This window comes from Macrobrachium nipponense, chromosome 7 (assembly GCF_015104395.2).
Source record: "Macrobrachium nipponense isolate FS-2020 chromosome 7, ASM1510439v2, whole genome shotgun sequence".
NCBI classification, from domain to species: Eukaryota; Metazoa; Arthropoda; class Malacostraca; order Decapoda; family Palaemonidae; genus Macrobrachium; species Macrobrachium nipponense.
Genome location: NC_061109.1, coordinates 24919414 through 24937625, shown reverse-complemented (window position 1 = coordinate 24937625; position 18212 = coordinate 24919414). Strand labels below are relative to the sequence as shown.

At 37.8% G+C, this 18212-nt stretch overlaps 1 protein-coding gene across 1 annotated transcript in view; it reads right to left on the bottom strand.

The window, feature by feature from the left end:
• The window catches only part of LOC135217559 (transmembrane anterior posterior transformation protein 1 homolog), a 279484-nt gene that overhangs the window by 76920 nt on the left and 184352 nt on the right, over window positions 1–18212 (bottom strand). The window contains exon 9 of the mRNA XM_064253524.1: window positions 10606–10775. Within this exon, the coding sequence (XP_064109594.1) occupies window positions 10606–10775 (170 nt within the window). The remainder of the gene's footprint in view (window positions 1–10605; window positions 10776–18212) is intronic.

The window sequence follows — 18212 nt, the reverse complement described above, 5'->3', positions numbered from 1 at the left end:
CACAAATCAGTGTCTCAAAGGTCAACATCCAAAGTACTGGAATTCCTAAATATCTATGGGTTCCAAGTAAATGTGGCAAAATCCAGACTGACTCCAGCATCACAGTTCCAATGGTTAGGGATTCAGTGGGATTTAAACAATCACAAGCTATCCCTACCGACCAAGACGGTCAAGGAGATAGTAAAAGCTACAAAACGCTATGTCAAAAACAGGCGGTCATCTCGAAGGGAACAGGAGAGAATCCTAGGCTCCCTTCAATTTGTATCAGTGACAGATGTTCTATTGAAAACCAGATTAAAGGACATCAATCAGGTTTGGAGATCAAGAGCAAATCTCAAATTCAGAGACAAAGTTTCAAGAATCCCAGATATTCTGAAAAAGAGACTTATTCCATGGGACGAAACAACGAAACCTATCCAATCAGTTCCGCTACAATTTCCTCCCCCATCTCTGATCATCCACACAGATGCATCCCTGAGCGGTTGGGGGGGATATTCACCCCTAAAGAAAGTTCAAGGAACATGGTCAGAAACATTCCGTCGATTCCACATCAATGTATTGGAAGCGATGGCAGTGTTCTTGACATTGAGAAAATTACAACCGTCCAAGAAGATCCACATTCAAATAGTATCGGACAGCTTTACAGTTGTCCATTGCATAAACAGAAGAGGATCCAAATCCAACAAATTGAATCATGTAATGATAGCAATATTCCTATTAGCGGAAAAGAACCACTGGCATCTGTCAGCAATTCATCTGGCAGGAGTAAGGAATGTAATAGCAGACTCCCTGTCCAGAATGACTACACTAGAATCAGAATGGTCACTGGACAACAATTCATTCAAATGGATTACGAATCAGATTCCGGGACTTCAGGTAGACCTCTTTGCCTCGGAGTCCAACCACAAACTAGCCTGCTATGTAGCTCCCAACATAGACAACAATGCCTTTGCGATAGATGCAATGTCTCTAGATTGGAACAAATGGGAGAGAATCTATCTGTTTCCTCCAGTGAACCTTCTTGAAGGTACTACACAAGCTACGATCATTCAGAGGCCAGATGGCACTAGTGGCACCCAACTGGCCGAAGAGCAATTGGTATCCACTTATCATGGAGATGAAACTCAAACCCCAGAAGATTCCACAGATAGTACAAACGCAAACTGTGTCAGCTTCCTCAAGAATTCTAAATGCCCTAACTTTATGGACTTCATGAAGTTTGCAGCACAAAAAGAAGCAAATATAGATCCATTAAATATTCTATTTGTGGAATCAGATAAACGAGATTCCACAATTAGACAGTATGATTCCGCAGTGAAGAAACTGGCTATATTTTTGAATGATATGAATATACAAAAAATGGATATAAATCTTACAATTTCTTTCTTTAGATCATTACATGAGAAAGGCTTAGCTGCCAGCACTATTACCACAATAAATCTGCCCTAAGAATTTTTCGGGTAGGTTTCAATATTGATTTAACAGACACATACTTTTCCTCTATTCCAAAAGCATGTGCACGTTTGAGACCGGTCAACCGTCCTCAATCAATATCATGGTTCTTAAACTGGCATCAGACTTGGACAATGATAACTGTTCTTATTCAGCACTACTAAGAAAAACATTATTTTCAGTAGCTCTGGCCTCTGGAGCTAGAATTTCTGAATTGTCAGCCCTTTCTAGAAATCCAGGACATGTGGAATTCCTCCAATCTGGGAAAGTTTTACTTTCACCAGATAGACAATTTTTAGCAAAAAATGAGGATCCACATAATAGGTGGACTCCTTGGGAAATTATTCCTCTTCCAGAAGATGAATCTTTATGTCCTGTTCATACACTTAAAACCTTTATGACCAGAAAATCTCAAAATAACAACGGGCCCACTTTTTATTAGAGAAAAAGGGGGCACAATAACTTAAGAGGAATTAGGCAACAGATACTTTACTTTATTAAACAAGCCAATCCGGATTCACTCCCACATGTCCATGATATCCGAGCAGTTGCCACCTCAACTAATTATTTTACAAAACATGAAGTTTGAACGACCTAAAAAAGTACACAGGTTGGAAGTCCCCAGCAGTGTTCAAACGCCACTATCTAGTAAACCTACAGGCCCTAAAATTTTCAGCAGTGGCAGCTGGTACTGTGGTGGTTCCCGAAGAACAGACTGACGGTTCTCCTTAGAAACTTTTGTATGGAACTATTCCTTTAACTATCTCCCTTTCCATGACCCTTCTACCTGCATAACTCGCTCACACTCCCCACCATACTTTTTGGTTTTTTCCGGACCGGGCTAGATGCTTGTTGTCGGATCCCGCTGCCGGATTAGGTTATAGAATGCAACATTTGTATAGTTATTTTATTTTTTGCTAGTTGCATGTAGTTGTTTTGAGTATTCGTATAATAAGTTTGATTGGTGCTAAACATGACATATACAATTATGACCAATGGGTTAATAATGTGTACAATTCAGTATTGAACAAATTAATACTGTTATGGTTAAGGATATATTAAGAAATAATATGTACAATTTCAACATTGTACAAGTCAATACTGTTATTGTTAAGTAAATATTAAGAAATTGTTTCTTACAATTGTTGAATAGTAATTTAAGTTATGATATTAAGATTAAATAGTAAACTATTCATAACTCTTTATTCTGAATATCAATAACCTGGTTTTACATATAATTTTGTACTAGAAACTTGTATAGCATTCTCTGGTATATTTTCATCGGCCGACACAGGTCGACACCAGAAAAGGGATTTTGACGTAGGAAAAATCTATTTCTGGGCGAGGAAGCCGTGTCGCCCAGTGAAATGTGTCCTCTTTAGCACTATTTCTAGTAAAATATTGCTATAATACCAGAGAACTGCTAAATTGGACATGTCAGAAGTCTCTGACTCGCTCACCTAAATAAAAGGTGTCGGTATAAAACTGGGGCGAGTGTTAAACACTACCACAGCAACCCCTCCAATTAGCCTTTTCCTCATCAAAAGACCCAAAGGGATTTTGACGTAGGAAAAATCTATTTCTGGGGGAAGACCTGTGTCGTGTAGTGGGATTTCGTTGTAGCGGCTCCCACCAAAGGGAGGGATTTTGAAGGGAATCTTCTAAATGGCCGAAGTCCTGTGGTTTGTGGTAACACAACGCCACTATACTATACCGACACCCTTTGGGTGATCGCGCTGGGGGTAGTAACCTCAGCATAACTATGTTATTTTTTCTCTGGTATATTTAGTTTATTTATACTAGAAAAATGAGTAACAGGGATTTTTCATCGGGCGACACAGGTCTTCCCCCAGAAATAGATTTTTCCTACATCAAAATCCCTTTATTAACAACAGAAAATACCAATAAACATTTTACATACTAGTACCATAAAAATTCTTTCATCTCAGTAAAGAGAGAGAGAGAGAGAGAGAGTGTGTATTTATCTCACTGTTCTCTCAGAAAATACTTATATCGCTTCCAGCGAAACAGAGGGAGGGAGTTACCACTATGACATACATATCCTGTTTGGTTAAAAGGCGAAAGGGGAGAGAGCGAGCGAGAGAGAGAGAGAGAGAGAGAGAGAGAGAGAGAGAGAGAGAGAGAGAGAGAGAGAGAATTTATCCTTAATTACAGTTATATTAATATTATTATTGTTACTTTAAAGTATTAAAAACAAATACGTAGTACATGTACTATAAAAATTCTCGAGTCTCAGTAAATGAGAGAGAGAGAGAGAGAGAGAGAGAGAGAGAGAGAGAGAGAGAGAGAGAGAAATTGCATGAACACTTGGTGGCAACAACACAACAGCTCCTCCCCCTCCGTCCCATTAGTACTTGATATGTTTGACAGTTTTAGTACCTAGAGTTTGAGAGAGAAAACTGGGATTTCCTTCATTTTTACATAATTTTTCAAATTTATAAACTAAAATCTTACTAATTCACTTTAGTATTTTCTTTAATGAATTGATGTTATTGCTGTGTACATTAATATTAATATTTGAAAATATGAAATCAATTATTTATCATACAAAAAACCATACATCTCTGTAGGGGAGAGAGAGAGAGAGAGAGAGGAGAGAGAGAGAGAGAGAGAGAGAGAGAGAGAGAGAGAGAGAGAGAGAATTATTATTTTTACTATGTGATATCATTTAATCTTATTAAACTTACTAATACAGTATTAATCAGTATTAATATTTGAAAATTAGTAAATCATTTTTGTACCATAAAAATGCATTTAGTCATGAAAATAACATCAAAATACACTAATTGGTGATGATTTTCGCCGGAAAATCCCGTGAATAGGCGAATCCCCCACAAATAGTAGGTAGATATGGCCCAGAGAGAAATCCGCGAATCAGTTAGTCCGCGAATCCTGGAGAACGCGAATACGGGGGGAACACTGTATATTCACTGGTGGCTTGTGACTCTAAACAGCCTGTGGTTGGTAAACAAAATCCCAAAAGCCAGGTATAACCTAAGGGAATTATGCAACCTTCACAAATTGCTTTTAAAGGCAATTATAAATTGGCGACTTGCACGTAGCCTAATCCCAGTAAGTAAATAATAAATGCAAAGGTTCTAAGATACAAGAATGGAATAGCATTTGAGAATTATTTTAAGGTAATTATTTACCAGTGTCAGGCTAATGACCAATGGCAGGTAAATAAAAACTAAACACAAAAGCTTGGCTGAAAGGAATGATGTAAAATCATGATTACTTAAGGCAATTATTAACTGACGACTTGTGCATAGCATAAGCCCAGGAAGTAAAACTATATATGCAAAAGTATTAGGCGTAATTGTATGGAGTTACATTCAAGGACTATTCCAAGAGAATACAAATATCCGGCTTGATGATAATCTGAATTAAACAAATAAAGTACAAGACTCATCCTGCTCAAAGGCTACAAATGCATTCCGGTGGTGGTGTAAAACTACCAAAATCCGGTGATATAATCGGAAAATAAGAACAAACTGCTGTAAGCTCTCAATATTTAGTCAAGCGCAGCAGGAAACAGAATGAAGTGGTTTGCTAAGTTTTTCCTAGTATATTGCCATTGGGGACGGCACTGTATATCTACACTGAACAATCAAAGCGCTACCTACGAAATTTGAATTAGGCTGCCATACGTTGAAAACTATAGCTATATAGGAACTTACTGGGTAAGTCTCATATATAAAAATGCACATTGAGGTGTCTCAAGGATTATCAGTATTAGCAGGGGAAGATATTGGAGCACCTGTTATATTCTGATCTGAAGTTTTGTAGTCCAAACTGGCCATTTTGTTGGTTCCAGTTGCCATTCTAACCTTAGACCTTGTTTGGGCAGAATTTGATTCCACTCTTCCTTTTAGGTAGCAAAATGCTGTACTTTTACGGCGGCCATACACGTACGGAACTAATTGCTCATAAGCTCCTTGTCTTTTTACTTAATTGGAATAATCCGGACTTTGCATTTTCCACAAGCACGGTAGTGCTCTGTACAGGTCCAAAAAAAATCACGAATGAAATCATGAGATAAATACTTGACTGACTGCGACATCCTTTCACAACAGCAGTACTGCCTCGACTCCCACAAGGAAATAGGGTACAGTAGTACCTCGAGATACGAAAGGCTCAACTTACGTAAAACTAGAGATACGAAAGCCAATACGAAAAATTTAACGGCTCTACATACGAAAAGTTTTCAAGATACGAAAGGTTTCTGTAAAGTCCGAGATTCGCCCGAACCACCGATAACAATTTTGAAACTCGCACGCCGCCAACTTAGTAGACTCGCCACCATCCTCCTGCTCTCCCACTGGTTCCTGATGCTAGTCGTGACCATGAGATCCTTCTCTCCTATTGGCCAGTGTCCCTCCCATCATGCATCTATGTACGTGGTGGCGTGCCTCGGCCACTTGGTACCAACATCATTTTAGTACGCACGCGGTATTCGTTTCGGGATCGTTAACAGTTTCTGAATCTACTAGTCAGAGTTGACATTGTGATGGTGTTTGTGTCATGTGTATTTAAAAAAAAAAATTCTCATATCTTTTCACAGAAAATGGAAAAAGAAGAGCACCTCTTGAGTGACGACATACATATGATATGATTGACCAAGATCTCTCTTGTGGGATAAGTGAGCAAGATCTCTCACATGGGATAAGTGATCAAGGTCTCTCTCATGGGATAACTGGAAACTTTGCAAGGTTGGTAGAATCTCCACTCCCTGCTGAACAGAGGGTGTTGACCAATCATTTACATCATGCATACCAGTAAAATCAAGGCACTTCAGTTTATGTTGAAGGTCAGTAGCTGAACATTCAGTACCCAAATCAGTTGCAGAGAGAGCATTTGGTTGAACAGGGTTTTGATGGACACCAGGGCCAACAGAGTCAGGAGGTGCAACAATTAGTAGATAAATATCAAGACGGGCAGCCGTTAATGAACATTACGTGTTTATAGAAAAAAAAACACCCCGAAAAGGCTCACACAGGTCGTATGCTTGCGCAGTTCGATGACGTTTGCCTGAGTCGTTTCAGGAACATTGTGAAAAGTAGGGAGAAGAAATCTTCCTTGGATCATTATTTTTTAAAGATGCCTTTAGCATTAGCAGGAGTAAGCAAAAAGGAAGAACCAAGTGATAAAAAACAGAAAGTTGAAAGTGGTGATGAAGTTGAAATTCTGTATAAAAAAAAAAAAAAAAAAAAAAAAAAAAAAAAAAAGAAAAAAACAAAAAAACAACAAAAAACTACGTAAAGTAAAAAAGTAAAAAAAAAAAAAAAAAAAAATCCCAAAAAGACATTTTTTTTTTAAATTTTAGTTTTTTGTAAAGTTAAGTGTTACACTTAAATTTTTTTTATGTGTTTCGTAAAATTAAATGTACGTACGTACGTACGTATCTGCCGTTTGTCTTCCTCCTCCTCTGCCGCCACTTTCGGAGATAGCCTCACTCAAAAGGTAAGCTTCCACATTTTACGTACAGTATTTCTTGTATACCATGTACACTAATACACTTTATTTACAGGTTAATTTGCATTTTGTTATTAATTTAGGTATTGAATGGTCCAAATTGTTGTAGTATTTCATTGTTTATAGGTCAATTTAGCTTTATTATGAAATTTACTGGGGTGTTTTTGGAGGGCTTGGAACGGATTAGCCATTTTGCATGTAAAATGTGGTCCAAGATACGAAAACCTCATGATACGAAGGGCGCCTCGGAATGGATTAATTTTGTATCTCGAGGTACAGTTCTCCGGATTCGCGGACTCACACATTCGCGGATTTCTCTCGGGAACGTTTCCCTGCATTATTCGCGGAAAATTCGCGCATTCGCGGTATTTTTCTATGAGAAATATCCACAAATTCCTGGTTTTTTTGATCAATTTCATCATAAAAGGCACGTTTTGTGATAAAACTATTAAAAAAACCAAGTATGAAAATTTTTTGTGGTTTTTCTAGAGTTTTAACTAACAAAATAGCCTGTTTTTAGCGTTTTTATAGGGGTTCCAAACATTCGCGGGTTCTAACTATTCACGGGGGGGTCTGGTACGCATCCCCCGCGAATACGGGGGGACCACTGTATCCATAATATATTGCTGTTCTGTCAAGGCCATCTTTGATGTTACTCATAATTTCTGTATGGAGTTGATTTTATGCCGCAAACTGGGTATCCCTTTTTAGGGGAGCTTGCATACTCTGACTGATCATCCACAGCTGAACTGTAACTGGCTGTTACCCAGGGGGCAGACATCCTGGGTGAGTTACAATACCCCTCTGAAAATGTAGTCATTTCAATTGGGGTTAGGTGATTCCTTATATTCCTTTTGGGCGAAGGATCCTGTTCAGCTTCTGAAAGCTGCATGGGAGAATAAATTCATTCTGGGAAGTTTCTCCCATGGTTAGCTGAAAGTTGTGACCCTGATCCTTCTGGGTTCGGATTCTTCTACTATTTCCTCTGGAAGGTTAACCTGGAAGGTATTTGGGGCTGATGTTACTGGGTTTTGGCCCAAACATAGATCTTCTGAGGAAAGGTTAAATATTTGATGCCAGAGTTCTGCCGGATAGATATAATCTCTCCCTTTCTTACCCACGCAGAACCCTAGGACCCATTGAGACAGCTTAAAATGAGCTGTTTTGTCCTTATAACTTGCTGCCAGGAGCATACTACAAATTCTGCACATATCTGGCGACAAAGCAAAAATGTCTTGTTATTTACAAGGACTGCTCATAGCAGGTGGTATAGGCCATACCCACCAGCAAAAAATGAACAGAGCAATTTGCTATGGAACACTTGAGTTGATGGTCATGCCTAATCGTGGCCCTATAGTAAAAAAACCAAGTTGTTATTAGAAACTAATAAATTTGTTAGAAAAAAAGAAAAAAGAAGACTGCTGTAAATCTCTGTATCATTAGCATATTCCATCTTACAGGGTTTTTTCACAAGTGTGTAGTTTTAATTCATTTTATAATATCTAAGTTAACTTGAACCCTTTGAGGTTTAGGTTAGTTTTGAAACCTATATATGGCTGCATTCCTTAAATTGTGAGTCCTTTTGCAATGGCTATGTGAAATTTTAATACTTAATTGTCACACCATTCAGACTAATCTTCTATGAACTTATTCGTTTAACTAACCTAAGCTACTGTTTTATATGGCTTAGGTTAATGCTTCTAGTATAATCTACGGTAAGCAAAACATACAGTATTTCTTAGAGGGTTCTTGCTTAACCTATTCTAAGCCATTGCTTATTCTAGCCTTATTAAAAACCTCCTCTGCTTATTCTAGCTTTATTTAAAACCTAAGGATATAAACTATACAGAAAATAACGTTCTTATAATCTGGACTACCTTTTTGTCTGATACTTAGCCACGCTGTTTCTAAACTAGCAACAGGTCATTCCCTTGAAACAGTATTCCTACTTAATCTGGTTAGGGTAATGTTTGTTCCAGGTTTAAACCACTTTTAAGGATGTAGGCTAAGTTTCTCGTTGGACGTGGGTTTTCGCGCTTGTCTACCAATCTGGTAGTTCGAAGCTCGATTCTCGGCTCGGCCAACGTGGAATCAGAGGAATTTATTTCTGGTGATAGAAATTAATTTCTTGATATAATGTGGTTCGGATCCACAATAAGCTGTAGGTCCCGTTGCTAAGTGACCAATTAGTTCCTAACCACGTATATGTATCTAATATTTCGGGCCAGCCATACGAGAGCTGTTAATCAGCTCAGTGGCCTGGTAAAACTAAGATACTCTTACTTATAAGACCTTACTATTACGTATATAGCCTTGTAGCAGATAGGCGACCAAGAAGTAAAAACTAGGTTTTTTCCTTTGTTCATTCTTAGCCTAGCAGAGGATATTGCCTAATCCAGATTTTATAGATCACACTTAAATGCATAGGCTATATAAAGCAGAAACTTAATAGGTACTATGTACTATTTTTTTCTAACCCTGGTTTGTTTATATGCAAAGGTTATTTGGTATACTATATAAAATAGTAACCCAATACTGTTATAGTTAGGCTATCACTTACTCTAATCTAAGATACTGCATAATCCAGATGATTTAATTCACACTTAAAGGTATGGGTTCAAGATCATGTTTAACTATACAGGCTATATAAAGGGGAAAATCTGTAGCCTGTTTATTGTATCCTAGGGTCCTTGGTGTAAAACTAGGCTGTTGCCTAGTAGCATAAAAGGATGTGTTAAATTATTCTTATTTAAATTAGTTTAGGTTACTATCTAATCTAGTTATTCAAATCACATTTTGGATATGTAATCCAAGGTTATAGGCTACAAAGAAAATCTACTATAGTCTAAATTATTCTCATTGAATTTGTTAGACTACAATAGGTAGGCTACCCCATAGGGTATTGCAGACATCATTATCTGAAAGGATTATCTAAATTAATAATAAATTGCGGACATTTCATTAGCTAAAACTTCTAGATAAAATAACAAATTCTCCAAATTTGCACTTTTCACAAATAGCAAACATGAGACCATAGGAAAGCATCGACTGCATGCTCTCATAACAAGCGCTGGTTTTCGGCTTTCATACCAGTAACAAACACTAGCTCCATAGTTTAAACTAACAATTTTTAACTGGAGCTTAAAAATAAGCACTCAACTTTCATGATGAAGAAAATTAATAATTAATGTGATCTATACTTTCTAAAGAGCAGAGCTGTGAAGTCTTCACTTTACGTTGATTACTAGTAGAGTATGTAATGGTTTGTTGTCTCTTAACTGGGCCAGTCATAAACTTCTTCCAGATTTTGATGTGTGAAAAACTGGCCTCAGCCTCGCTGAAGATGAGAGAAAATGCCCTCTCGTCTGAGTCCATTATATACTCTACCATATGTCACAGGCTTTATCATTATGACACAATACCCGGCTACAAGACCAGGCTAAAAGATAATTCTTTGATACTAGTCTAGTCACCATGGGGAGTGCTGGCACACCATAGAGGGTAACTATTTGAGGACAAAACAAGCGACTACATTATCAAAAATGTCATGTTGTGATGGTCATATTTTGATAAACTATACAAGCAAAGCACATCAATTGTGATAATCAAACTTTCAACAATTACCAATGATCATAAATACAAAATACCATCCCTTACATATTTCTGCTTGCACATAATCAGATCTGAAGCTAGGAGGACAGTGTAGTCTTTGTAAGCATCTGCTGGAATGTCATTGAACCTAGTGATGAAAGCATGTTTAAGCCAATCCACCAAAACTTCAGTACCACATACCAACAAGCAATCTGGAAGAAGTATCCAGAGACGTTCTGAAAGGAAACAAGAAGGGTAATTACACTAAAAAGTTACACCAAAATATGCAGGGGTGAATCAGATTAATGTTGTTTTATAAAACATCCTAATGCATTAAATTGAATTTTAAATTTTCCTACTTAAGTTTAAAAAAATCTAATGAAACATTATTTGAACTGCATAGGAAAAATTACTATACTTTATTACCGACAACTGTCATATTACACATATATACTAATTCCATTCCCTATTTGTACCCCCATACGTAACTGGATTTTTTCCATTTCAAGACTCATGCAATTATGGAAATTTTTTCATTATTATTATTATTATATAGTATATAAATTTTTTTGCTCTATCACAGTCCTCTAATTCGACTGGGTGGTATTTATAGTGTGGGGTTCTGGGTTGCATCCTGCCTCATTTGGAGTCCATCACTTTTCTTACTATGTGCGCCATTTCTAGGGTCACACTCTTCTGCATGAGTCCTGGAGCTATTTCAGCCTCTAGTTTTTCCAGATTCCTTTTCAGGGATCTTGGGATCGTGCCTAGTGTTCCTATGATTATGGGTATAATTTCCACTGGCATATCCCATATCCTTCTTATTTCTATTTTCAGGTCTTGATACTTATCCATTTTTTGCCTTTCTTTCTCTTCAACTCTGGTGTCCCATGGTATTGCGACATCAATGAGTGATACTTTCTTCTTGATTTTGTCAATCAACATCACACCTGGTCTGTTTGCACGTATCACCCTATCTGTTCTGATACCATAGTCCCAGAGGATCTTTGCCTGATCGTTTTCTATCACTCCTTCAGGTTGGTGTTCTTACCACTTATTACTGCAAGGTAGCTGGTGTTTCTTGCACAGGCTCCAGTGGAGGGCTTTTGCTGCTGAATCATGCCTCTTTTTGTACTGGTTCTGTGCAAGTGCCGGACATTTGCTTGCCATGTGGTTTATGATTTCATTTTTCATATTGCACTTCCTACATATGGGAGAGATGTTATTTCCATCTATCGTTCTTTGGACATATCTGGTTCTTAGGGCCTGATCTTGTGCCGCTGTTATCATTCCTTCAGTTTCCTTCTTGAGCTCTCCCCTCAGTAGCCCTTGCCAGGTGTCATCGCTGGCTAGTTCTTTAGTCTGTCTGATGTATTGTCCGTGCATTGGTTTGTTATGCCATTCCTCTGTTCTGCTTGTCTTTCTCCTGTCTCTGTATATTTCTGGGTCTTCGTCTGCTTTTACCAGTCCTTTCCATGCACTCTTGAGCCACTCGTCTTCACTGGTCTTCATATATTGCCTCAGTGCTCTGTTCTTAATGTTGACGCAGTCCTCTATGCTTAATAGTCCCTTTCCTCCTTCCTTTCGTGTTATGTATAGTCTGCCCTTATTTGCTATTATTATTATTATTATTATTATTATTATTATTATTATTATTATTATTATTATTTTATTATTATTGTTATATTATCAGGCAGCCCCCAGGTTACGACGGGGGTTCTGTTCTTGAGACGCGTCGTAAGCCGAAAATCGTTGTGAGCCGGAACATCGTAAAAAATCCTAAGAAAAACTTACTTTTAATGCTTTGGGTGCATTGAAAACAATGTAAACTACATTCTTATTGCATTTTTCATCAAAAAGAACCTTTGGAGCCACTACAGATCCGGGGACGATCGATTTCGCGTGAAAAAATAGCTGAGAATAACGTTTTTGGCCCATTTTCGTAATTGACTCAGTAAAAATAAAGCCTGAAAAACATCAAACGGTAAAGGGGGGACCCAGTGGGAAACCAGGGTTTTTGGGTGGGGGGGAAGTGGCGTAGGACTTTCACGGCGCACATAACTCTCAATTCCCGGTTTTGAGACCTAGACCTTTGACCCTTAATACAAAAGTTTGACCCCTTACTCTGCATTCAAGGTTGACGTAGGCTAGGCTAGCCTAGGACCCCTTACATTGCAGAACTTTTGAACGACTAGCCTACATGTAAAACGTCTAGCCTAGGGTACCACTAACCGACATAGGCTCCGACCCCTTACTCTGCATTCAAGGTTGACGTACGCTAGGCTAGCCTAGGACCCCTTTCATTGCCGAACTTTTGAAAAACTAGCCTACATGTCAAACATCTAGCCTAGGCTACCACTAACTGACATTAAATTAGATGCTTAGACCCCACAGTAAGGCCGTGGCGGAACGGCGCTTCGCGCCTTATCCGCATTTTTAAAGATTCTTGGCAAGCCCGACATGTTCTGGCAAGAGGTAATGTTGTGCTGCGCGCGCTAGCCACAGGGGTTACAGTAAGGCCGCAGTGGAACGGCGCTTCGCGCCTTATCCGCATATTTAAAGATTCTTGGCAAGCTCGACATGTTCTGGCAAGAGGTAATGTTGCGCTGCGCGCGCTAGCCACAGGGGTTACAGTGAATTAGTCACAGTACATACAAAAAAAAACACGACTAGCCTAGGCTATAAATCCCCCCATCACTGTAACATTAAACACCTTCCTCGTTCGCCATGGCCTTACTGTTCGAACACGTGCTTCGGTACTGGCTTCGAACTAACCGAAACACTAGTTTACATACAAAATGCGGCATCATGTATGTTCCTACGTGCCCACCATCGGGCCGACAGATCTGTTCGAACACATGCTTCATTACTGGGTTCGAATTAACCGAAACATACCCACCGCCGGGCCGATAGATCTGTTCGAACACGTGCTTTGGTACTGGCTTCGAAATAACCGAAACACTAGTTTTAAGGCTAACAAAAATTAATATACAACTTAGCTTATTCATATTTCAAAGTCGCTGCTGTGCCGAACTGATACCTTCTTACCGCACTTGCTGTTTGTACAGCTCCACATGTAAATTCGTCGGTGTTCCGTAGGAACTCGATCAGAACACTAATATACAAATGCGTATATTTATCGAACTCGTCCGCTGTAACACTTTTGGGAAATAATACTGCATGCGTTCTGTCCATGACGGTGGTGGCGAACGGAAAGGGCAAATTTTGTGACTGAAGGCATGATTGTCTGATTCATATTCATGGGACACGTTTTTATTTGTTGGAAGGAAGTTAATCCATGTCCCTTGGGGATGACCTGGGTCAACCTGATACAGGATTGGTTTGATTTAAAATTCCCTCGTTGGGGCGGGCCGACGTACAGTGCCTGTCCACGGCCAACTCAAGAACTACGGGAGCTACGACTGCTGTGTCAGCCTTCACATCAAGTGGGTACTTAGAAAAAATTTATGTTTCATGGGAAATATCGGCGGATGGTATTTTGGTGTAAATTGGTTGGATAAGTGACTTTACGGGTATATTTTGGAATTCTGGACAACTTTTATTCTATGCATTTTGTTATTTGGAGTAATGGTTCTGGAATTATCGGATCTGTCCCCGGATCTGCGAACTATCCAAACCTTCAAATATTGATTATTTTGCATTTTTGGTGTCATATTTCATCTGCCAGATGAGCACTGTAGGTGTCGTAACCCTGGAACATGCGTTGTAACTCTGGAAATAATGTCTGATGAACATAATTGAGAAGCGCCTTAACCTCTGAACGTCGTAACCTGAACCCGCTGTAACCCAGGGACTGCCTGTATTATTATTACTACATATTATTATCATTATTATTATTATTATTATTATTACACATGCTGGAAGAATACCTTCATTAACAGTACAGGTTTAATTGAAAATAATGGCTATTTCAGCCGTGTTTATTTTGTATAGAAGTTTCTCTATTCTTCTTATTACTGACTTTTCTTTGGTACTCAAGCTGGCTATTAACCCTTAAACGCCGAATGGACGTATTAAACGTTGAGTCAAAATGCCTCCCGTATGCCGAATGGACGTACCATACGTCGACTCAAAATTTTTTTTTTTTAAATTCGCGGAAAAACACTTATAGGCCTACCAGCCGAAAACTTTTTAATCACGCGCCTTGGGGGATGCTGGGAGTTCACGGATCGAGGTGTTGTTTTGTTTACAATCGTTACGCAGGCGCGCAAGCATGAATTTCTTTCTTGCTGCACTAAAAAGTATCTGTGACACATCTCGGAAATTATTTCATCACTTTGACATAATTTTTGTACCATTTTAAATTAGCCATTACATGGAGTATTATATATGAAAATGTGCGCATTTTTATGTAGAATACAAAAAAAAAATACTCATGATTGTAGCTTTTATCAGTTTTGATATATTTTTATATAAATAACGATAAGTGCCAAAATTTCAACCTTTGGTCAACTTTGACTCTACCGAAATGGTAAAAAAACGCAATTGTAAGCTAAAACTCTTATATTTTAGTAATATTCTATCATTTACCTTAATTTTGCCACTAATTGAATGTCTCTAGCACAATATTTCGATTTATGGTGAATTTATGAAAAAACTTTTTCCTTACGTCCGCTCGGTAACTCTTCCGAAAAAAATCATACATGCGATTGTGGTAATGTTTGCACCATTTTAAAATTAGCCGTTACATAAAGTTTTATATATGGAAATGTGCGCAATTTCATGCACAATACAACTAAAAACAACCCATGGTTGTAGTTTTTATCAATTTTGAAATATTTTCATATAAAAAATGATAAGTGACAAATTTTCAACCTTCGGTCAACTTTGACTCTACCGAAATGGTAAAAAACGCAATTGTAAGCTAAAACGCTTAATATTCTAGTAATATTCAAGCATTTACCTTCATTTTGCAACAAATTGGAAGTCTCTAGCACAATATTTCGATTTATGGTGAATTTATTAAAAAAATAACATTTTCTTTACGTCCGCGCGGTAACTCTTCCGAAAAAATCATACGTGCGATTGTGGTAATGTTTGCACCATTTTAAATTAGCTGTTGCATAAAGTTTTATATATGAAATTGTGTGCAATTTCATGTAGAATAAAAAAAATAATTGAAGGTTGTAGCTATTCTCATTTTTGAAATATTTGCATATAAATCACGATAAATAGAAAAAAACCACGTTCGGTCAACTTTGACTCTACCGAAATGGTCGAAAAACGCAATTGTAAGCTAAAACTCTTACATTCTAGTAATAATCAGTCATGTATCTTCATCTTGAAACAAATTCGAAGTCTCTAGCACAATATTTAGATTTATGGTGAATTAAAAAAAAAAAAAAAACAAAAAAAAAAAAAAATTTCCTTCCTCTGCGCGCGATTCTCCGCCACAAATCTCCGAAATGCGTACGTCCCATTCTCGGAATATTTGCTCCGTTTCACATTAGGCATTTCATAGAGTTTTATATATGAAAATGTGCGCAATTTTATGTAGAATAAAACGAAAAATATTTGAAGGTTGTAGCTTTTCTAATTTCCGAAATAATTGCATATAAAATATATATATATATAAAAAAAATCGACATTCAGTCAACTTTAACTCGTCAGATATGGTCGAAAACTGCATTTGTAAGCTAATACTCTTACAGTATAGTAATATTCAATCATTTTTCTTAATTTTGAAAGAAATTGGAAGTCTCTAGGACAATATTTAGATTTATGGTGAATTTTTGAAAAAAATATTTGTTTACGTCCGAGCGTTACGAATTCATGCATTATTTTGTGATAATATTTTCTCTGTTGTTGCTTTTTAATCGTTTTACAATGTGTTATACCAAATGATTGCAATTTAGTGTACATTACAACGAAAAAAAAGTAGCTTGTTATCTTTAACCGTTTTGCGCACAGCGCGATTTGAATACAATTATATACAAAATTTCGTTTTTGCGCTATCATATATCGCATTATTTATATATGATAATGATAATTTTTTCCTTTTTAATGGTTGCATACTAAACTTCAGCTAATGACAAAAAAAAGGAGCCAAAAATGAACTCTTAATCTTGAAAACTAAGCTCGCTGTGATTTTTTGAAAAAAATATTTTTTCCGCTTCCGCGCTCACTCTGAAACACCTCCGGCACACGGGAGACATTTTTTTTTTACCGCTTCGGCGTTTAAGGGTTAAAATGCCAAATGGGGAATTCATATAAAAATGTGGTATTTGTCAAATTTAATATATTTTACAAAATGCAGTATAAATTGGATCTTAAACCTAAATGACAAAAGATACTAAATGACAGGTTCTGGATTCCTCCTGCTCAGGGACATTCTCTCTCTCTCTCTCTCTCAACGCCTCATTCTTAAACCCAGAAGTATATCATCAGGCAAGTGTTGTAGGACTGAAGTTCTTGTGGGAGTTCTACAGTATATAGTCTGTTGCACAGCATAGGGTCCTTAGTGGCAAATTCTGATAGGCTAACTGGCTCAGCTGCTGATCCCCTGTTGGCGGATGCCTCAAGATCAGAGGTGGGTACTATGCGAGCGCTGCTGTAGTCGCTCAGACAATGGTAAAGGAAGGGCACCTCTCCGTGCAAGATTCTGGTTGATTGGAGGAGGTGGTTGTATGACGTCACTACTTGCCGAATTGTCATTGGTCAGTTGCTGTTGCGTGACGTTATGCCTGGTGTAGTCTGGCGTTTCTTGATCTGGGGTGTCTTGTTTGGTGGTCGTATCTGGTGTGGTATTATTTAGTAATATGTACCATGTCATCTTGGTTTAAGCTCCTGTGTACTCAAGTAGGGAGTAGAACGGCCTCTTAAGTAGGATTCAAAGAGGGCTTCTTGTCAAGATTGAGGATGGCTTCCAGGAAGTGTAGTCTCCTTGGGTATGGGGCATTGCTGATAATGCTGTCACGGGGTGAAGGGTAATTGTGACAGGTGAGGCATGGTTCTTGATAGCGCCCTCTTGAACGTGACATGAAATCTTCTTTGCGAGCTGCATAGTTGTCAAGCCAATATATGTTCTGGGACATCTGCAAATAGGGCTTTGATATTAGCCCCCTTACGCAGAAGGGGTATAATAAAAATTGTCTCCAGTATGCCGAGGCAGTCTCGGAGTGAGCGCCGAAGCGGAAAAAATATTTTTTTCAAAAAATCACAGCGCACTTAGTTTTCAAGATTAAGAGTTCATTTTTGGCTCCTTTTTTTGTCATTGCCTGAAGTTTAGTATGCAACCATCAGAAATTAACAAAAATATAATTATCATATATAAATAATGCGATATATGATAGCGCAAAAACGAAATTTCATATATAATTGTATTCAAATCGGACTGTGAGCAAAAAGGTTAAAGCTAACGAGTTAATTTTTTTTCGTTGTATTGTACACTAAATTGCAATCATTTTGGTATATAACACATTGTAAAACGATCAAAGCAACACAGAGAAAATATTATCACAAAACGATGCATGAATTCGTAACGCGCAGTCTTAAAAAAATGTTTTTTTTAAAAATTCACCATAAATCTAAATATTGTTCTAGAGACTTCCAATTTGTTTCAAAATGAAGATAAATGATTGAATATTACTATACTGTAAGAGTTTTAGCTTACAATTGCAGTTTTCGACCATTTCGGACGAGTTAAAGTTGAC